At 32.7% G+C, this 23,912-nt stretch overlaps 1 protein-coding gene across 1 annotated transcript in view; it reads right to left on the reverse strand.

Annotated features, from left to right (window-relative positions):
• The window catches only part of LRRIQ3 (leucine rich repeats and IQ motif containing 3), a 237,357-nt gene that overhangs the window by 70,404 nt on the left and 143,041 nt on the right, over positions 1–23,912 (reverse strand). The window contains exon 7 of the mRNA XM_027114088.1: positions 6,388–6,496. Coding sequence (XP_026969889.1) covers positions 6,388–6,496 — 109 coding nt within the window. The remainder of the gene's footprint in view (positions 1–6,387; positions 6,497–23,912) is intronic.

The raw sequence follows: 23,912 nt of genomic DNA on the forward strand, positions 1-23,912 counted from the left end.
TTTCAGGAAAAAATCTGTAAAAAATACAAACACATGGAGGCTAAACAATACACTACTAAATAACCAAGAGATCACTGAAGAAAACAAAAAAGAAATCAAAAAATACCTAGAAACAAATGACAATGAAAACACGACAAACCAAAACCTATGGGAAGCATCAAAAGCAGTTCTAACAGGGATGTTTATAGCAATACAATCCTACCTCAAGAAACATCTCAAATAAACAAACTCACCTTACACCTAAAGCAATTAGAGAAAGAACAAAAAAAATCCAATGTTAGCAGAAGGAAAGAAATCATAAAGATCAGATCAGAAATAAATGAAAAAGAAATGAAGGAAACAATAGCAAAGATCAATAAAACTAAAAGCTGGTTCTTTGAGAAGATAAACAAAAATTGATAACCATTAGCCAGACTCATCAAGAAAAAAAGGAAGAAGACTCAAATCAAAAGAATTAGAAATGAAAAGGAGAAATAACAACTGACTGCAAAAATACAAAGGATCATGAGAGATTATTACAAGCAACTATATGCCAATAAAATGGATAACCTGGAAGAAACAGACAAATTCTTAGGAAAGCACAACCTTCCGAGACTGAACCAGGAAGAAATAGAAAATATAAACAGACCAATCATAAGCACTGAAATTGAAACTGTGATTTAAAATCTTCCAACAAACAAAAGCCCAGGACCTGATGGCTTCACATGCAAATTCTATCAAATATTTAGAGAAGAGCTAACACCTATCCTTCTCAAACTCTTCCAAAATACAGCAGAGGGAGAAACACTCCCAAATTCATTCTACGAGCCCACCATCACCCTGTACCAAAACCAAAAAACGATGTCACAAAAAAAGAAAACTACAGGCCAATATCACATAGGTGCAAAAATCCTCAACAAAATACTAGGAGACAGAATCCAACAGCATATTAAAAGGATCGTATACCATGATCAAGTGGGATTTATCCCAGGAATGGAAAGATCCTTTAATATACACAAACAACCAATGTGATAAACCGTATTAACAATTCGAAGGAGAAAAACCATATGATCATCCCAATAGATGCAGAAAAAGATTTTGACAAAATTCAACACCCATTTATGTTAAATACCATCCAGAAAGTAGCCATAGAGGGAACTTACCTTAACATAATAAAGGCCATATATGACAAACACACAGACATCATTCTCAATGGTGAAAAAATTGAAACCATTTCCACTACAATCATGAACAAGACAAGGTTGCCCACTCCAGCACTATTATTCAATGTAGTTTTGGAAGTTTTAGCCACAGCAATCAGAGAAGAAAAAGAAGTAAAAGGAACCCATATCGAAAAAGAAGAAATAAAACTGTCACTGTTTCCAGATGACATGATACTATACATAGAGAATCCTAAAGATGCCACCAGAAAACTACTAGAGCTAATCAATGAATTTGGTAAAGTAGCAGGATACAAAATTTATGCACAGAAATCTTGCATTTCTACACAAGAATGATGAAAAATCTGAAAGAGAAATTAAGGAAACACTCCCATTTACCATTGCAACAAAAAGAATAAAATCCCTAGGAATAAACCTACCTAAGGAGACACAAGATCTATATGCAGAAAACTATGAAACTGTGGAAAAAAATTAAAGCTGATACAAACAGATGGAGAGACATACCATGTTCTTGGATTGGAAGAATCAACATTGTGAAAATGATGGTACTACCCAAGCAATCTACAGATTCAATGCAATCCCTATCAAACTAACAATGGCATTTTTTACAGAACTAGAACAAAAAATTTCACAATTTGTATGGAAACACAAAAGACCCAGAATAGCCAAAGCAATCTTGAGAGAGAAAAACAGTGATGGAGGAATCAGGCTCCCAGAATTCAGACTATACTACAAAGCTACAGTAATCAAGACAGTATGGTACTGGCACAAAAACAGAAATATAGATCAATGGAACAGGATAGAAAGCTGATAGATAAACCCAAGCACATATGGGCACCTTATCTTTGATAAGGAGGCAAGAATATACAATGGAGAAAAGACAGTCTCTTCAATAAGTTGTGCTGGGAAAACTGGACAGGTACATGTAAAAGTATGAGATTAGATCACTCCCTAACACCATACACAAAAATAAACTAAAATGGATTACAGACCTAAATGTATGGCCAGACAGTATAAGACTCTTAGAGGAAACATAGGCAGAACACTCTATGACATAAATCACAGCAAGGTCCTGTTTGACCCACCTCCTAGAGAAAGGGAAATAAAAAACAAAAATGAACAAATGGGACCTAGTGAAACTTAAAAGCTTTTGCACAGCAAAAGAAACCATAAGCAAGACGAAAAGACAACCCTCAGAATGTGAGAAAATGTTTGCAAACGAAGCAACTGACAAGGTGTTTTCTCCAAAATATACAAGCAGCTCATGCAGGTGAATATCAAAAAAAACAAACAACCCAACTCAAAAATGGGCAGAAGACCTAAAGAGACATTCTATAAAGAAGATGTACCAATTGCCAACAAACACATGAAAGGATGCTCAACATCACTAATCATTAGAGAAATGCAAATCAAAACTACAGTAAGGTATCACCTCACACCAGTCAGAATGTCCATCATCAAAAAATCCACAAACGATAAATGCTGGAGAGGCTGTGGAGAAAAGGGAACCCTTTTGCACTGTTGGTGGGAATGTAAATTGATACAGCCATTATGGAGAACAGTATCGAGCTTCCTTAGAAAACTAAAAATATAACTACCATATGACCCAGCAATCCCACTAGTGGGCATATACCCTGAGAAAACCATAATTCAAAGAGAGTCATGTACCACAATGTTCACTGCAGCTCTATTTACAATAGCCAGGACATGGAAGCAACCTAAGTATCCATTGACAGATGAATGGATAAAGATGTGGCACATATATACAATGGAATATTACTCAGCCATAAAAAGAAACAAAATTGAGTTATTTGTAGTGAGGTGGATGGACCTAGATTCTGTCATACAGAGTGAAGTAAGTCAGAAAGAGAAAAGCAAATACCGTATGCTAACACATATATATGGAATCTAAAAAATATATATATATATATATATTGGTCTTGAAGAACCTAAGGGCAAGACGGGAATAAAGATGCAGACTTACTAGAGAATGGACTTGAGGACATGGGGAGGAGGAAGGGTAAGATGGGACAAAGTAAGAGAGTGGCATGGACATATATACACTACCAAATGTAAAATAGATAGCTAGTGGGAAGTAGCCGCATAGCACAGGGAGATCAGCTCAGTGCTTTGTGTCCCACTAGAGGGGTGGGATAGGGAGGGTGAGACGGAGATGCAAGAGGGGGGAGATATGGGGATATATGTATATGTATAATTGATTCACTTTGTTATAAAGCAGAAACTAACACACCATTGTAAAACAATTATACTGCATTAAAGATGTTAAAAAAAGATGCTCAACATCACTAATGATTATGGAAAGGCAACTCAAAACCACCATGAAATATGACCTCACAGCCACTAGGATGGCTACCACTACTACAATAATAATAACAGAACAACAACAACAGCACAAAATAACCAGTGTTGGTCAGTTTGTGGTGAAATTCGAATTCTTGTGCACTATTACTGAGAATGTAGAATGTTATAGCCACTGTGGAAAAAAGTATGGTAGTTCCTCAAAAAAGTAAAATAAAATTATCATATGATCCAGAAGTTCCACCTCTGGGTATACACACGAAACAGCTGAAAGCAGGGTCTCAAAGAGATATCTGTACATCCATGTCATAGCAGCATTATTCGCAATAGCTGAAATGTACAAGCAACCCAAGGGTCAATTGACAAATGAATGGATAAAAATGTGGTACTTATAATGGAATATTATTCAACCTTAAAAAGAAAAAAATCTTAGATGTTACAACATGGATGAACTTTTACGACCTTATGCTAACTAAAATAATCCAGTCACAAAAGGACAAATACTGTATAATTCTGCTTTTATGAGATACCCATAGTAATCATACCCATAGGAATTCTAGAAACAGAAAGTAGAATGGTGATTTCCAAGAGCTGGGAGGAGGGGAGAATTGGGAGTCATTGTTTAATGGGTATAGCGTTTCAGTTGAAGCATATGAAAAGGTTCTGCAAATGGATGGTCATGATGGTTACACAAGAATATAAATATGCTTAATGTACAGTTAAGATGGTTAAAATGGTATGTTCTGTGTTATATATATTTACCATCAAAATAATACAAGCGAAACATACATAAATGAGTGATATAAAATTTCAGATTAAAAAGTCACAATAAATTGAATTGAAAGAAAATCTACACAAGCAAACAAAAAAAATAGCTGAGCCAAATCACTGTGAAACTGAAGAACACCTAGTACAAAGATAAAATGCTGAAAGTTTCTAGTCAGAAGAGAAAAACAATGAACAGAAGTTCACACACATCAGACTGAGAACTGAATGGCAATGGACTTCTCAAAGGAAACACTGGAAGCTAGAAGACAATAAAATAATTCTGAGAAAATTCTGAAGGTTCTACACAGTTAAATCATCAATTAAACATAAATGTAGCATAAAGACATGCTTAGATTTTCAAGGTTTTAAAAAATTTACCTCCTATATATAATTTCTCAGTAAAATAATAGAAGAAAGCACTGCATTAACTTAAGAAAATAAACCAAGAAAGAACAAAATACAGAATCCTGGAAACAAGGGTCACAACACAGCATAGAAATAAATGAATTCTCGGGATCACAATTGAAATGATGTACCAAGATGACAGCTGTTAAGAACAAATTTAGAAAGCAAGCAGTCCTGATCAGAAAATTAAGGGCTCAAACAGAAGTATCTTGAAAATAGATGTATGTGGGTGTGCTTGGTGATAAGTGGAGGTTTGACTCTTATGAGGTTTCCAAACAAGTTTTAAAAAAATAGTATAAGAAAGAAAACATAGCCTAATATATTGTGTGATTCAGCTGTGAGTAGTATTTACATGGCCATAATAATAAAAATAATAAAAATTAATTAACCCCCAAATAGTGATAATATAATTCTATTGGGAGAAAAGAGGAAGGAACATGTTAAGAGTGTGTATTAAGGAGGATTTATAAGATAATTAAACCCCTATCTTTCACAGTAGAAATTGTATATAATATCTAAAATTGAAAAAGAAATTTTAGCAGAATAAGCATATTACTTGGAAATATAAAAGTAAATAATAGAAGAGTCATTAATAATTATTAAATGATTATTGTCTCGGGTAGCAAGAAGAGTGAATGGGGAGGTATGGAGCATGGGACTATTATTTTTCCTTCATTTCATTTTGGTTTATAAACCTAGGAGTTCAATAACTGGATTAAAATAAAATTACTTTTAAATAAAAGATGCAGAGCTTTAGGAAATATATAAAGTACATGAACCTTATAAAGAAGTGAGGAAATAATAAAGCCTGACAAATGAGGATCTGGTAGAGTTCGACAAGCTCACATACACAGAAGAAAAAAAAATCAATAAGGATAAAGACACTACCATGAATTTTTAAAAAGGAAAAAAAATCAAATATTTCAGAATTAAAAGGATGGAGGGAGGGGAAAATGGGAAATTGATGTTTAAAGATTATAAAATTCCAGTTTTACAAGATGGAAAAGTCCTAGAGATCTGCTGTACAACACTGTGCTTATAGCTAACAATACTGTATTGTGCACTTAAAAATCTGTTAAGAGCGTAGGCCTCATACTAAGTGTTCTTATCAAAATAATGTTTAAAAGGTTTAAGAGAAACCTTGAGAACAGTTTTAAGAACTTCAAATTATTTTACAAAACTGTTTTTATGATTCTTCTGTGAAAGACAGAGGTAAAGAAAAGAATGTCATCTGATCATAACACATTTTAACAGAAGAAATTCTGCAAAAACAAAATAAAAACAGGTATACATATGATGACCAAAATTTTATTAACACCAAAATGTATTTTTGTGTACAAAAAATAATTATCTTCAAAGCCTGAAGGACATTTAATATCATTTTAACTGAAATAATTTATATTAATTAATCTGATACTTGACAGATTTCCTGAAGGAGGTAACATACTGGCACAGCCATATGGTAACAAAACTATCAATTCAATATGGTTCTCGCTAATACTTATTTCTCCTAATTCCCAACTTCTACTCAAAATCAGGTCCTTCATATCCATGAAACAACTTTCTGCATATATATATTTAAAACTATTGAAAGAGATATGAATATTTTATCTAGAAGTCTCAACATGTATTTCATATTTATAGTTCAAAATTAACATGCCCAACATCTAACAAATTTAATTACTCTTCATCAAAATATGTTCATTAAATATAATTTTAAATTCATATAACTAACCTTTTTGAATGAGATGTCTTGGTTTTCCTGTTTTTAATTCATATAAAATAGAAGAAACATGTTTTCTCTGTTCACTAGAATATTTTAAATCAACAGGAGAATGTATATTCTGTGGAAACAAAATAAAAACAATGACAACAATAATAATATCTCATATATGTTTTAGAGTTCTCAAAGAACCCTCACATGTATTATAACACATTATCATAATTGACTTTTATTTAAAAAACAACAGCAAAGACCTGTGAGGTAGGCAGAGTTAAGAAAAGATGAAAATAGTTCCATTATGAATGATTCTGATAAATTATTTTTCTATTAAGAGTTAATGATATACTTTGGACAATATTCTAAGGGAAATTGAGGGGAAGGGGGACCTGTCAGGAGAGTGCCATGACAAAAGGAATCAGAGGGGAGGAGAAATAAGGAATAAACAAAGAGAAGCAAGATAATGTTGCCCAGGAAGGCTGATGGAAGATTCAGAGTAAGAAAGGAGGGACACAATTATTTTACAGAATACTAAAGGATAGTAAAATAGGTAGAAATAAATGGGGCCAGAATTATCATAGGCCTTAAAAGTACAAATGGATCAGATATGTGTGGAAGGGATAATAAGTAGAATATTGATAAGGAGCTTTGTGTAAAGCAGAGGCACTGTCAGATGTAAACTATACAATGTCTGTAAACTGGTTGAGGATGTTTTAATAATTGATAACTGTGTTATCTCTTTCTCTTCACAGACCATTCAGGATTGATACAGAGGAACCAGGTCAATAAAGAATCCAGGCTCTTTCAAAATGTATCATCTCTATCTTACTGCATCATCTACATGGCTTCCAGTCTCAAGATTTATTCATGAGTCAAGATAGCTACTAGAGCATCAAACACCATGTCTATATTTCAGTCAGCAAGATGGAGGAAAGGATAAAATGACAAAAGGGCACAGCCCATGTGTCTTAAGAAACTTTCCCAGAGGCCCTTCCAATAATTTCTGTTCATAACTCACTGACCTCCCACAGCTAAAAAGGAGAGGGTAAGAAATGCAGGCTTTTAGCTAGGTACTTTACTTCCTGGAGTAAAATGGTGGGTCTGTTACCAAGAAAGAAGAGAAGGACAGATATTTGTAGGCAACTAACAGTCTGCTACAGGAAATAAAAATATCAGAATCTTGGGAAGGGACATATGTTTGTATTTGGAAAAACTTTCCCAGGATATTATGCTTTCCTTGATGAGAACCACTGGTCTAAATTCTGAAGATTCACAAATATATACCCTCAGATAGATCTCTTTTCTGAGGTGCTTGGTTCTGTATATTTGTTTATGGAATACTTGTACAGTGCTTACCATTTGCCAGTATTTTAAGCTCTTTATAGATATTAATTTATGTAATACTCATAACCACCATGAGCTGTGTTCTTTCGCCCTGGAAAATCTCACAGACACAACATACTCAAGAGATTTGAAGTCATATCTTTCCTCTAAACCTATTAATACTTATTTCTAGTTGTAGTGAATAGCATTACCTTCATCCAAGGGGAGAAATAGTCACATAAATTCTCTAACGTGATAGCTGATAGAATTTTTAAACAGATAATTTTTTCATATTTCCCCTGCCTTGACTGTCCACTTATCCAAACCTCCTTTACTCTACAATTTAGAAGAAACACTTGGATATGTGTCCTAGTCTCCTGTACTTACAATTTTATGCCCAAATTCCTACACCATATAATACAGATATATTTAATTAAATATCCTTGAGCTTATTTATTTATTTTTTTGTGTGTGGTACGCGGGCCTCTCACCGCTGTGGCCTCTCCCGTTGCGGAGCACAAACTCCGGACGCGCAGGCTCAGCAGCCATGGCTCACGGGCCCAGCCGCTCCGCGGCACGTGGGATCCTCCCGGACCGGGGCACGAACCCGTGTCCCCTGCATCAGCAGGCGGACTCCCAACCACTGCGCCACCAGGGAAGCCCCCCTTGAGCTTACTTTTATCTTTTAAATTTTATATGTAATGTCCTTTAACTGATTTTTTGAAAACATAGTCTCTATGCAGTGACTCATTGTGCAACAATATTTTTTAATGCTCATGATAGGTACTAGGTATTATCTCACCCTGGAATGAATCTGTTTTTATTCCTCTCTAAAAAATCCTTTACTATAACTCTTACACAACACTATTTTCAGTCTTTACATGACAAAAATATTACTTTTTGCTAGAAAGACAAATAAATAGCTACTTTTGAGTTAACCTATTCTCTCTATATTTAGAATTTTTTTTTAGGTTGTCAAGAATAAATATAATATAATAATACACTATCAAAACATGACTATTTTAAATAATGCTGTTTCTATTTTCATTTGGGCTCAAATCTTACTATTAAAATATGACAAAAAATGTAGACCACTGTTTTGCAATCAAATCTGTAACAATCAGTTCTAAATGCTTTTTCAACCTCAAATTTGTCCATCAATCTTCTTCAGGCCATATCATTCTTATATCTTCTTACTTCTATGAATTTTGCTCTATTTTGGTAACTGCTCTCTGTCTTTCCCTCCTGACAATGCAATTCATCATATGTTAAAAAATCACCTCAAATTCTACTTCAATCATAGAAATGGACCCTTTCTGTGCTCTAAATCTCACACTTATATTCTCCTCATGAGAAAACAATGAAAGTGGAATGAAAGGATATGTTCAACAATTTTTTCCACTAGTACTTATTTCTTTACACCCCCGAAAGAATAAGGAAAAATTTAAAAAGGTATATATCTATCTGTCAAATCTGAGTATCCAGACTCTATCACAAATAAAGTTAATTTGCAGAATCATGAAATTTAAAAGCCTCCAAGTCAAATCAGTAGCTAGCTAGTTCCTTTTAGAAATATATTTTCTTTAGTTTGCCAACTTAGCCGTTTTTATATACTATCCACATATCATTGTTTGTCATCATTTAAAATAACTTTCCCTTCCTTGGCTTTTATAAAAGAAGAACCATGAAAAATGGTGCATATGTGAGAGTGAAACAAATCTATAGAAAAATGATCAGAGTGTCTAAAGCCCTAAATGAACTGAGGCTTATACAAGCTGCCATCATAAAGAAAATGGGATGTTTGCTTTAGGTACTGTAAGAAAAAAAAGAAAGGATGTGCCCATTTATTGATTGATCTTCAAAATGACAGAGAAAACAAGTTATGACAACACTGGAGAAAATCTAATATCTTGTTTTCAATAACAGAAAGGATATTCTATTAACTAAAGTGCCTTAAATTTAACACTGGTCTTCAATAATTTAGGAAAACATTTAAAGGATTTTTGGTAGCATTTGGAAAAGAAATAATCACCAAGGAGCAATATATATTGAAAATAAATGAATTATATCAGATATAATTTTATTTTTAACAGGGTCAGAATTAATTCAGGTTCCAATATCCTTGATATGATAAACCTGCATTTCAGCAACATGTTTGATAAACACTTTCACTACTTATTGAAAGACAGTATGATTAGGTAGAGATCAAAGATGTTGAGCTATCACATGGAAAAGAGTAAGGATTAATAAAATGATGCCAACCTGAAGGGAGATCTCTAATGTCTTGATATGTGGACATGTTCTTAGCCCTGTGCTGACAATAGTTATATGAATGATGTGAATAAAAATATAAAGAAAATGCTTATCAAATTTCCAAAGGGGGTGGTAAAAGAACAAAATCAGTTAATTCTGGACAAATTTAAAAGATTATCAGTAGACTGGAGCAATGGGTCAAATTGAATAGATGAATATTAATAGCAATAAATATTGCAGTTGGGCAAAATGAATTTAATCACTACAATAATATGATTTAAAAACATGAATGATAAAAAATATTTTAGTTAAGAGTAAATTAAAAGTCCATTGTGTGATGACTTTATGCTGTATAAGCATTCCATCTAGAATGAGGGAAATGGCAATCTTACCATTTTCATTTCTGAACCATAGCTGAAGTACTGTTTCAGGTCAGGGCAACATATTTTCAGATAATTATAGATAACCTGGAACATGAAAAGAAAGGAGCCTACCTACTGAATTATTTTTAAAGTAAGCCCTATGTAAATAAGCCATGTATAAATCTAGTGTAGAGAAGAGATCCGGGCTTCTCACATCCTCCAACTGCCATCTTCCTCATCTTGTAAAATGTACCATTATCTTATTCAAATCATAAAAATTTAGGATTTCATCTCTATTTTATCCTTTTTCTGAAACACTTTATCTAAGTCATCAGCAAATCTTGGCAATTCTACCTCCTGAATCTATTTCAAATCTGTTCACTTCTCTCTGTTTTCACTTTATTTCTCTAGTGTAAGCTATAATCATCCCTTCCAAACAGAAATAGCTTCCTATTGGTCTCTGCCTTAATCCTAGCTGTTACAAGATATATTTATATTTGTCAAAAGGTAAATATGATCATGTTTCTCTTTAGCTTTAAAATCCCATAATGGCTGTCCAAGGTGCTCAGTTCTTACTATGAGGTACAAAAACCCAGCAAAATATGGCCCTTGACTACACAAACACATCTTGTGCTACTCAACTTTGTTCACTATACTCATGCCACACTGGATTTCATTCAGTCCCTTGAACCCAACTCAACTAAAACAAGTTACTTCACACCTCAGATCCTTGTGTAAGTTCTTCCCTCTGCCTAGAACACTCTCCTTCCTATACTTTGCATGGGTAGCTTCCCATCCTTTAGGTCTTAATTGTAAATATTATCTTCTCAGATAAAAACATTCTGTGACAATCCTATGAGAAGTGGGCATCCTCCTATTATTCCCTATTTCAGCACACTATATATTTAATTCATAACATTTATCACAATTTTATTTGTTTGTTTACTAGGGTTACATCTTGTTTTTTTTTTTTCTTTTTCCTTAGAATCTAGTCCACAAGGGGCTAAGGACTTTGCTTATCTTGTTTACTCAAAGCCAGGAATGGCCCCTGGCACTCAGCAGATACTCAATAATTATTTGTTACATGTTGAATGAATAGTACTGAAGAGAAGTGCTAGAAGGAATGAGTGAAGGTTTAGGAACTTTGGCTAACATAAAATAATATAAACTTCATTTGTTGGAAAGCGTCTAACAACTAGACATAATTTTAAAATAAATTCCTAGCTTATATTTTTAAAGGACTCTACCCCAAGTAACACTTTTCAATATTCTATTCTTTCATTCCTGATATTTTTCATACTCTATGGTTTCATATGGTTTCATACTCCAAAGTATGGTTTCATACTCCAAAGCATTTCACTGAGCAACCCTTTACAATTATCCTATCCCCTTCTTCTAAGCTCTTTATCATGTACATCAACACAGATTCTCTAAATTTTCTGAAGCATCTTTTACTTTATCATTTCTCAATACCCACAAAAAAAATAAACATAACCATCTGATATGAATAATTATGTATTTATTCAGGCACATGTCTCTATCTACCTACATCACAATGACAACGAAATAACTCTTCTTTGATGGTATTGAGTGGAGGAGCTAAGAAAAAATCATCTATAAGAGGTATGGAAATAGGGAGAGATAATCTGTATATGATTAAATATCATTCAATCATAATGAGAAAAAAAAATTCTCAGAGTACTACTGAAAATTGGAATAGATTAACTGAGGATCTATGGAGCTTCCTGTAATTGACAAACCAAACACGTACATGGTTGTAAAATATCAGATGGATGACTGGAGTAGATATTTAATTCTCCAAAGAGAAATGATAATTTATCATTTAATACTAAGGAGTGGTGACAGTGGTAACAATTTCCTCAAACTCCTTTCTAGACCAAGGGTAAATAATTTATTTCAAATTTTCTGTCTTTGAAAATCAAGATTCCTTTTCAACCCTTAGTGGTTTGAGTTTCTAAACTTAGGCTAGTTAGTGTTCTGAAGATTGTTTGGTTTTGTTTTCACACTATATATTATACAAATCAGAGTCCTTTGACTTTAAAGGAAATTATAAGTCTTTGATCAAAGCATATTGTTAACAGAGACTCATTGTTATGTTATCTATTTATCCCTGTACTATCTATACTATCCTATACCCGAGCAAGTGTTTGTTTTGTCTATATTATATATTATTCATTGTAAGTAGTCTCCATTTCAAGGATGATTCCAAAAACCTCTTTAGAATCACAGCCAAGACACCAGCCCCTTGGTATCCTACCCCATTTGTTGTTTTTGTTATTGTTTCTGTTGCCTTTCCTTTTCTCAGTCAAGACATCATCTTTAAAAGTGCTAATCCAGATCTTAGGTCTTCTATATAATACTCAAAGAGATAACTTTAGGAGTATGCTAAAAACGAAACTAAAAAAAGTTGTTCTTTTATGTCTGAATGAAAACCTGTTAGCCCTAGTGTTTGACTACACACCCTCTCATTAACTTAGCAAGCAAAGCCTTCACCAGAGGGGAGGCTAATGTATAGTGATCCATGTATTGCAAGGTCCACTTGATCTCTGCTTTAAAGAATAAGTGCTAGTTAACAGGAAAAACCATGGAGGAAGGGGAATGGTTTAAGATAAAAATTTTATGAGGAAAACGTTACTTTTTAAGATAGTCCCCTTTAAGCAACTGGCAGGTTTAACTGATATTTGAAAAATTGCTACTACTTTGTATTTGATCCCAATCTTACTTTATCTTAACAATGAAGACTAGAAGTGAAGTGATAATATTCTTGATATGTGGGGAAGAGAATTCACAAAGGATGACCTGGAAAAACAAATACAGGAGAAACCTAGTAGATATAGAAAGAAATGTGACATTTCTCTTCTATACAAAAAAGTAGCCACGGGAAATGAGGATGGCTGAAATTATATTTTGCTGCAATTGTCCAGTTAAAGAACATGTGGGAAAAAAGCATTATAGGAAGATATGCTCCCCCAGTTTAAGAATGATTAAAGTCTAAGTTCTATACTCACCAAGATTAGAGGTGCCAATGAGTAAATCATTGAGGCTCACTCTTTGCTATATGACACTGGTAATACAGCAACTGCTTAGTAGTAGTGGTTGTCAAACCCAGTAAAAAAGAGATGCTGCAAACTTCCAGAGTTTAGACTAAGTTACAATTTCAAGTTCAGAGAACACAACAGTAGTTCATGAATAGTAATAATTGATAGTAGGCAGAGTAATGAAAGTAAAGGGCATGAAGAAATTTCGGAGTATACAAGTTTATGTTTCTTTGAAAATTCTCTCCAGAAATATATTTGATTACTATTTACATGACAATGCAATTCTATTCATAATCCTTTTAAAAATATATTTTTACATTGTCTAATAGACAACATATTATATAGTAATAATTGAAAATAATTCTGTATCTTGTTTGCCTAAGGATCACATTTTAAAAAGTGTAACTCTACATAATCGATACAATTTTGTTCATAACTTTCAAGCACTTATTGTGTTCTACCTTATATAACAGTTAAGTACATTTTTCGTCCTTAGAAGAAATTATTCTCTCTGAGGACTGGGGCCATGGTTTACTTATCTCAATATCCCTGCACCACTTTGACTGGATTCTTCAATCTCTGTTGCAGTATCAACTCACAAATAACAAAAAAGGATTGAGACATTTGATTAGTTTTTTTCAACAAATATGTATTGAGTGCCAGCTATATCCATGACACCATGTTAGGCATAGGTACAAAGTTATTATTTTGTGAATATTTAAATTCTGTACTTCTCAAAATATGGCATAATTTAATGATTAACCCTATATATAGATATAGAAAACATGAGAAGCAAGATAAAGACATTGAAAGTGAGAAAAACATAGTAGAAAGCACAGGTTGAATGCTAAACACATTCCTGATAAAATGTGCATTTTATTAAACCTCAAATGTTAACTCAATTGATTAAAATAATATTTAGTAAATTATTTAGTAAATAAATAATTTTTAATCTAATCATTTTTAAATGAAAGGGATATAGTATGTATTAGTAATATAAGTTAACACTGCTTAAGTAATCCCCAAATGAGACCATTCACATGCTGGTATAAAATTTAATGATGGGCAGTGAAATATAATTTTCTAGGAAAAAAAAACCTTTTTTCCTTAGCAATAAAATATACAGCTCAAGAATCTATATTTCTAGGTATATTTGAACAATGTTTATATTTATGAGAAGAGGAGAAAAGAACAAAGAGACCTCCAATATTTTATGATGTTTTAGGTTGATCTCTAACCTATACACCTTAAGCAAATCTAGCATTTTAGAAAGTTTATGGTTTAAACTGGTTTAGAATCTGAAGAGGGGTTTATATTACCATAAAGAAAACATCTCAATAAATTAACATAGTAGCCGTATATATAATCATGTTTCTAAAGTAAAGCAAATTATAACCAACTTAAATATGCTTTATAAATACATACTTATAAACTATTAAATTGACTCAGTAACAATTACTTGGATAATACTTTCTAGAATTGAGGATTTAGCCTTCTGCAACTGGGAGTAATATACTCATTTGCGGAATTCAGAATATTTGTAAATGTTGCTTCATACAAGCTCTTATTACTAGACTAAGGACTAAAACAACTGTTTCTAATGCTGTATAATTATACTTCTTCCCTCCAAATGACACATATATCTCAGGAACTGCAGGGACTGTTTTGAGCAAAAAATAGATTATATAATATATATGCATACATATGTGTGTGTGTATAAAACAGTATATGTACACACACTTAGGAGATAGATAGATAGAGATGTTCAATAAAGTGCTTTACCTGACCCTGAGTTGCCAGCCTGCAAGTTCTACAGCCTCAGTACAAATCATAGTCTGTCCAACTTCACAATGTATCCAGCACAGCTTCCTAAACAACCTCAGCCCTACTGCTCTTATTGGAAATATTTCTGCCATGGTCCAAATGTTTATTATTTACATGAAGTCCAACATTCCTGAGGCGGGATAAAATGACTCAAAACTGCAGTTACCAAACTTTCAAATGCAAACAGGCTTATTTTCAGTTCTTAAGCTAATAAAGTAGGTATTGTCAGAATCCTTATATTTTGTTAAACAAAAACTTATATATAAAGAAATGCCTGCAATTTATTGTGAGTCTCCACAGGCTTTCTAGGTGGATATAATCACCGAAACCCATGCTTAGATGGAATATCTCTAAAATTATCTTAAATAGATCAGAGAGCAGCAATATGATTCAATAATTAATATTTTCCATGTCATGGTACCTAAATTTGTTTTGCAAAAATTCAATACTGTCAATTTCTAGGTGAGTCATAGTACACAAATCTTTGTCACTCAAGTCTTAGACAATATTAAAATACATTGAAATACCCACTCTCTCTTACCTTGAATAAACGAAAATTCATTTTAAGTAAGTGGTAAAGAATAGTCATTTTATTATCTTTTTATTTAAAAAGATGGACAGCTTGAAAAGTTTTGCATTAGCAGTCTTTGCAAAGCAAATTTTTTTTATGCTGGTACATTTCACTGGACTTAAAAATAGTAATATTAGCTTTCTCGCATGAGGAAGTAAATAATTTCGTGAACAGTTTTATGCAAGTTTCAAGTCGTTAAATTATGCTGGCTTGGATGAATTATTAAGTATATTTCTCTTTTCAACTTTACACTTATCTTGTGTTTACAGCTGATATCCCTAGTGTCCAATCAGAGACAGGTTTTCATCCTGTTGTCCAGGGAATGATGGGCACAATTCCTTTTGACACTGATGAGAGGTGAATACATAAATCCAGCCCACTTCAGTGAAAATTGACCCATAATTTTTTTTTACCCTGAAGAAAAATACAGTAATAAAGTTTAAAGATGGAAAAAAACTCTTGAGGTGTACCATTAGCTAACGATAATCAGCAAACATTATATTTTGCCTTGAGGACAGTGAGCTCCAGATTTGCTTTTTGGTGCTCATGAATTCTAATAATCATGGCTCTCTATATGATAGCAAGAAACCTAAAAATATGAATGATAGGTTTTTCACATTTCAATGAACTCAAAACTTAAAACTAAAAGGGAAAGGCATAAGTTTAAAATATTCTTCTACCTCTTCTCTCCCCTAAGATTTTTCTTATGAAATGAGTATATGCATTTCCTATAAATATTTAGTAATTGAAAATATACACAATTTCTCACATAAAGATTATACACCAACTTAAAAACATGTGGATCTTGTATAAAATTCTAGTGATGTTTCTGAACTAGCATTTTCAAAATTACATCAGCATTCCTAAGATTTACGGAAAAGAATGACTTGGCATAGTATGTCAGATCAATTGCCCCTAAATCAAATATCCCACCCATAATAGTAGCAAAAAGAAACACTGTGAACAGTTAAAGCTATCCAGCAAAACCATTTTCATTTACTTTAATATCCCATTAAGGATCTGCTATTAATTAATTTATCTATATAATTTAGTTTGTTTATACCATTGGCCTATAGCATTTCCAGAATAATGAGTTTTATTCTTATTACCACAGTATGGTAATCCCTTTTCCTTCTCTATCTTTGAAAGGTGTTCTAAGTTCTAGTGTAACAGGACCAGCAAGAAAATCTGTTTTACCTGCATAGTTCATAACTTTGTAAGATCCCTTTGAACTCTGTATTTTACTTTTGTCTTGCATCTTATTTTAATCTATCTTCTTTCAATGATAACCTTAATTCTTCCTGCTCCCATACAAAGATCTCAATGATAAGCAGAATTCTATTACCTACTCTTTTCATACTAGCACAGTGGATTAATATTTTCATAAAATATACTAAAATGACTCCATGAGTTATAAATTATGACTCAAAAAGTATAAGTAGAGTTTGGATTACACTTCTTGCAAATGCAACAAATAGTATTTTAAATTAGTAAATATTTGTTGAGTGCCTCCTATGTGCATATGACTATGCTAGGTAAAAGGTGGCAAAACAACTAAATTACAACCTGCCATAAAGTGGCTTATATTCCTAGAGTTAAGACATTCACATAATACAGTATGGTATAAATAAATTTAAATAGAAATATGCGTAAGACAAATACTAGTAACAATATTCCAACTAAGAGAAACTAATTTCCTCTAACATTAAAAAAGAAAAAATCTTTGTTCTGGATGATATCAGGGACTTTATCCTTTTATTTAATGCTGTAAGCTGAAGAGAGAAATAAAGAGGTGCAACTGTAGGAATAATCTCATTCTTAAACAAAAGGAAGTAAAGATGAGATTCCAGGAAGGAGGTTTTGGCCTTGACACCAAAAACTTAATTTAAGGTGAATGAACAAAGGCATTTCAGTGCCTACTTTGAGATGGAGACTGATGGTGTAATTGTAGAAAGAAGGCAATGTACTGGAATGAAGGTGAATTGGAGGGAACACATAGCAATGCTTTTATATATTAGCCCTATTGCTGAAAAAGAAGAGATTTTGCTCTCAATAACTGGCTAACTGATTCATAGTAGCCAAGATCAAATATAGTTAATTCTACAGAGCTTAATTCTCATACTAGAATCTTTCACAGTATGCAGTAATGGTTCTTTGCTGAAGGAAAAGCTGCTGGCAAGATATAATGCTCTATTTCTGTAATCATCTTTTCCCTCCTTTGGAGCTACTAAATCTCCAACAAACAGACTCCATTCTCCTTGCAATTCTAGGACCTAACTATGATAGGAGATAATAAGACTAAGTCTATAAAACAATAAGACTAGTCTCCAGACTAATACTTGGAGTTCCCTATTAATTTACCTTTGCTCATAGCATAACACATAATTATGGTAATTAGTATTTTGTGTCATTCTGAAACCTTCACCACTCTGTTCTGCCTTTGAAATGTTCCCAGTTCTACCTTGACATCTACCTTGGACCATTTCCCAAGCCTCCATTCTAGCAATCCAGTCTTTAGTACCAGTTTTCTTTTTAAAACAGTCATTGAGCACAGTGTCTAGGCTTTGATACTCAATAACAGACTTCATTAATACCAGCTTTCTTTCTCAACCTAACCCAATTTCAATGTTGCTCAACTTTTCATATTAGTTGGTCACTTGCTGCTAGCCATGTGGACAGTGAATAGAGCTCACTGGATATAAAGCTACTTACCAGACTGACCCTCCTTTGTTAGTTCCTAGCACTATAACCATTCTGTCTCCTGTACTGCTCCAACAGCCAAGTCCAAATTCTTTCTTAGCCTAACCAGTTTTGCTTTAATTAATATATCATTTCCCATGAATTGCAAGATAAAATGCATGTTAAAGTTCCAATTTGCATGATACTTTTTTAAATGTAAATATTATCAGAACGTTGAGCTCACTGGAAAGCATATTGAAGAAACTGGGAACATGAATTAGGCAGATGTGAAATAAATAGATAATGCTTAATTTACATAAGGAAAACATGAGGCAAACAGGAGACTGAAGAGAAAGGTGAAGAGACTGAATCAGCTGACGTGTACTGTGTACAACAGAATAGTAAGCAAGAAACAGTTAAAAGATAAACTGACACAAAATTATAAAATGCCCACAGACTACTGGAATCTATGGTCTCTATTATGCTCTTTCATCTAGCCTCGGGAAACCTTACTACATTCTCTTGTCCTTTATCTGTGACATTTTAATACATAGAAAAATTAAGGCTGATAGCTATAAAATTTCACTCTTTACTCTCTCCTTTACATCATAAATAAAATAATTAGATACGCATCCTAACATCTGATTGCCCATTATCCTACACAAGTTGAATAGCAAATGTAACTTGTTAATTCTTAGTAATTTGATAGGTATGTAACTGTGCCTATGGTATTAAAATGTATAGAGAGAATTTTTCTTGCTAAATAATCATTTTAAACACTCAAGTGAAAATTAAAATGTCCATTAACGGCCCTATCCAACTTCAGTTTCCACAATTCCTCTCATAGTTTCTTTCCCATTCACACATTTTCAAAGCTAATTTTCACCTCCACAACTTTGTTCATATAGTTTTTTTTTTTAAGTCTGACCCTTGATCTTTTCTTTTTTGACATTCATTTTTTTATATGTTCCATCACATATTTGGTGCTTATTTATATAGATGTGTTGGTCATTATTCTATTACCTCATCTGAAAAACAAATTCTGAAAGAATGAAAATTTCCACTCTTCTTGATTTTCCCATAGTATGCTGAGCACTGAAGTTAGAGCAGAGTACTCGAAATTTATGCTCTGTGGTGACCTAAACGGGAAGGGAATCTAAAAGAGAGTGGATATATGTATATGTATAACTGATTCACTTTGCTGTACAGCAGAAACTAACAAAACACTATAAAGCAAATATACTCCAATAAAAATTAACAAAAAAATAAAACCAAGTTTTAACACTCATATCAAAAATGGTTATATTGATACCTATTTATATGTATAAATTTATGCCAGTATATATCTATTACATTTAAAGTTTGCAGGCAAAGTTGATTTTGTGATTATGAAGGCCACGAAATTTGCAATATACCATGTGGTCTATCAATGGGATAAGTAAACGTTCTATGGATGGAAAAATCAATTGTCTCTAAGGTCTTTGAATATTCTTTCCACTTGTCAACTCTTAGAAACTTTATCTCCACATCAAATTATCTATCCATCCATGAATCTTAAAACTGCAAACTTTTCAAAAATTTGGAGGTAAATAATATATCATTTGTGCACATGAGAGGAGTTTGTTTGCATGTTGATTTATCTTTGAATTTGAGTATGATGACATCAAACACAAATTCGAGGTTAATAGATTTAAATCTAAAGTATAACACAATAGTTAAACTACATTGCTAGAGATTCTTAAGATATTGGGCTTTTTTTTTCAGTAGCATATTATTTAAATAATAAAAATTCTGGAATGACAAAATGATTGTGGGGGATAGATATACAGATCAATGGAATAGAGTCCATAAATAAATCTTTACATATGGTCAATCAAGTTCTCACAAGGGTACCAAGATAATTCAATAAGAGGAGGATTTTTTTTTCTTTCTTTTTTCTTCCAAAAAAAAAAAAATGGTGCTAGACAACTGGATATCCAATATAAAAGAACGATTCTGAACCTCTATCTCATACTATATAAAGATTAGTGCAAAATGAACCATATGCCTAAATTTAGGAGCTAAATTTATAAAACTCTTAGAAAAATATATAAAAATAAATCTTTGAGACAATGTTTAGAAAATGGTTTCTTAGATGTCATAAGACAAATGTGTGACAAAAATACCCATGTAAATTGGATTTCATCAAAATTAAAAATTTACCATTAAGAAAGTGAACAGACAACCCACAAAACAGGAAAATGTTTTCAAATGATATGTATGATAAGAGACTTGTATCAAAATATATAAGGAATTTTTATAATTCAACAATAAAAAACAACTTATTATAAAATGATCAAAGGATTTTTGAATAGATAGCTCTCCAAAGAAGATATACAAATGGCCAATAAATATATGAAAAGATTCTCAGCATTATTACTCACTAGGGAAATGCAAATCTAAACCACAGTGAAGTACCACTTCATACTCACTATGATGGCTATAATTAAAAATACAGAAAATAATAAGTGTTGGTGAGGATTTGAAGAAATTAGGACTCTCATACATTGATGATGTAAATGCAAAATAGCACAGCTGCTGTGGAAAACAGTTTGGCAGTTCCCCAAAAAGTTAAACATAGAATTACCATATCATCCTGTTATTTCACTACTAGATATATACACAATAAAACTGAAAAGTATGTCTACACAAATATTTGTACATGGATGTTCATAGCAGAATTATTAATAACAGTCATAAATTGGAAGCAACCCAAGTAATAAATGGATTTTAAAGTATGGTATATTCATACAGTGAAATATTATTCAGTTATAAAAATGAATAAAGGACTTATACACGTTACAACATGGATAAATCCTAAAAATATGCTAAGTGACAGAAGCCATACACAAAAGACCACATATTTTATCTTCCAATTATATTAAATGCCCAGAATAGGCACACTCATAGAGATAGAAAATATCTTAATGGTTGTTAAGGTCTGTTGGGAATACTGCTAATATGTATGGGATTTCTTTTGGGGTTGATAAAAATGTTGTGGAATTAGATAGTGATAATAGTTGCAAAAGTTTGTAAAAAGACTAAAAATCACTGAACTATGTACTTAAGAAGGATGAATTTTGTGTTATGTAAGTTATATCTCAGTAAAGATGTTACAAAAAATATTGTGAAGTTAACAATACAGTTTTGGTAGTGCTTGTCAGAATTCTAATGAAATGTCAGAATTCTAATGAAATGTCAAAAATGTGAAGTACCAAAAAATAATAAATAGAAAGAGACCTGATTTTCCAGCTGATTTAGTTTTCAAGTTTTCAAAAAACTGTAAAGTATTGTTCTTCATGATAATTCAACAATGTAAACAAAAAGCCAAATAGACATGCAGAATTTTTTTTTAGCATTTGCTAAAACTGAAGCATAAAATAACTAAACCGTGTAAAACAACACATTTATCAAAAATTAACCATATAACACTTTCAGAACCTTTGAATTTATTAATAGAATTTTAATATGTTTTATTTCTTTTTGAATCCTAAATACAAAAAATTTAGTGGCATTTACAAAGTCATAATGAATCAAGTTTCAAGTTATATTACTTAGAACAGAAACAGAAACCTACAAAGCCATTTTTTTTAAAACTGAGGTAAAATGCTATTAGAATTCACCTGTAAAAAAAAGAGTGCTGACAATTATTAGGTACATATTCCCCCAAATACAGAATAGTTGCTCAATATCAAGAAGCAATGTACAACATACATGGGCTTCCCTGGTGACGCAGTGGTTAAGAATCTGCCTGCCAGTGCAGGGGACACAGGTTCAAGCCCTCTTCCAGGAAGATCCCACATGCCATGGAGCAACTAAGCCCATGTACCACAACTACTGAGACTGCACGCTAGAGCCCGTGAGCCACAACTACTGAAGCTCACGTGCCTAGAGCCCATGCTCCACAACAAGAGAAGCCACTGCAATGAGAAGCCCATGCACTGCAATGAAGAGTAGCCCCCGCTCGCCACAACTAGAGAAAGCCCACACACAGCAACAAAGACCCAATGCAGCCAAAAGTAAAAATAAAATATAAAAATAAATTTAAAAAAAAAGTAATGTACAACATACAGACTGTTATGGCAGTGATAGGAAGAAGAAACACTGACTAATAAATTTAACACTTTAAATTATAAAATCAACATAAAGTAAATCAGATTTGAGATTTAAAACATACTTGAAAAAAGAGAGGATGGTTATCAGGTCAAAAGAAAACTGTACTAATTATTTAATAACAGAAGGGAAACATGGAGAGTCAAGATGCATCCACAATTGGTAGAATAGAAATTTGGGCCAATTCTGAAGTTTATAAATGCCAGATGAAAGAATTTTTAAGTCTTTTGAAAAATAGGAAAGATTTATCAAGAAAGTCTGGAAGGCAAGACACCAGTGAGGTAAGCCCAGCACTCAAAGCAGCTTTTGTTCTCAGACTACCTGGATATCAGGAAGAAACAACTTTTAAACTAAAGTACAGGTTTGGTGGCTCAGGAGATCAGGAGTCAAATATCAAAGCCCATGTCCACTCAAGGAGAGGATGCTGTCCACATTCAACTGGGAACTCAAAGGGCTACATGATGAAATATAAGTGAACAGCCCGAAACTAAAATGAAAGCTTCATAATTCATAAAATCCCAAGTTTTGAACTTTCAGGTGGCCCAGTATTGGTGGTACTTGGTGACAGCAATGAAAATATTATCTGGAGGAAAGTATTTTCATTCAAGGGTCCAAAATTCCCACAAATAACATTTCAAATATAGTGAGCAGTACGAAAGACCCAAGTTACTGAAATTAATTGATGCAGACTATAGAGTTACTCTGTTTGCTATGTTTTAAAAAAGAAAAGTCAAGTTTGACATAGCTACAGAAAAAAAACAAAAACAGAAAATGTAAAAAGGAAAGTTTGGAAAAGAACCAAAAAAGCCTTAGAAATCTGAAGACTAAATCCATATCAATTAGGAACGAAAATGGATGATCCAATGACAGATTAGACACAGCTAACAAGAGAATTACTGAACTGGAGGAGAAGTTGAATAAAAATTTCAGAAAGAATCATGGAGAAACCAAAAAATGAAATATGTAGAAGAGAAAAGAAGGATCATAGAGAATGCAAGTTCATTAGTAATAAATAGTAAACATCCTATTACAAGATTTTTGACATCAATGGAACTTAGCTTTGCTTTAACTGTATCAGGTGAATATATTAATTCAGATGGAAAGCTGCATGTCATCTGACATTTAAGTATTAATTTTATTTCATAATATTGTATCATAATATTCTACATTTATTAAATACTTCCTTTCTTTACTTCTTATTTTCTACCTTCTTTTCCATTTGTATTCTATATATCTGCTCTGTAGCAAAGGTGGCTATTTGTTCCCCAATATTGGTTCTTCTTCACTTTCATAATAGAATCCTTGATTTTTGTCTGG

The sequence above is a fragment of the Aethalodelphis obliquidens genome, unplaced genomic scaffold, assembly GCF_003676395.1.
Source record: "Aethalodelphis obliquidens isolate GAN/ISIS:26980383/991018 unplaced genomic scaffold, ASM367639v1 scaffold13, whole genome shotgun sequence".
Classification (NCBI taxonomy): Eukaryota; Metazoa; Chordata; class Mammalia; order Artiodactyla; family Delphinidae; genus Aethalodelphis; species Aethalodelphis obliquidens.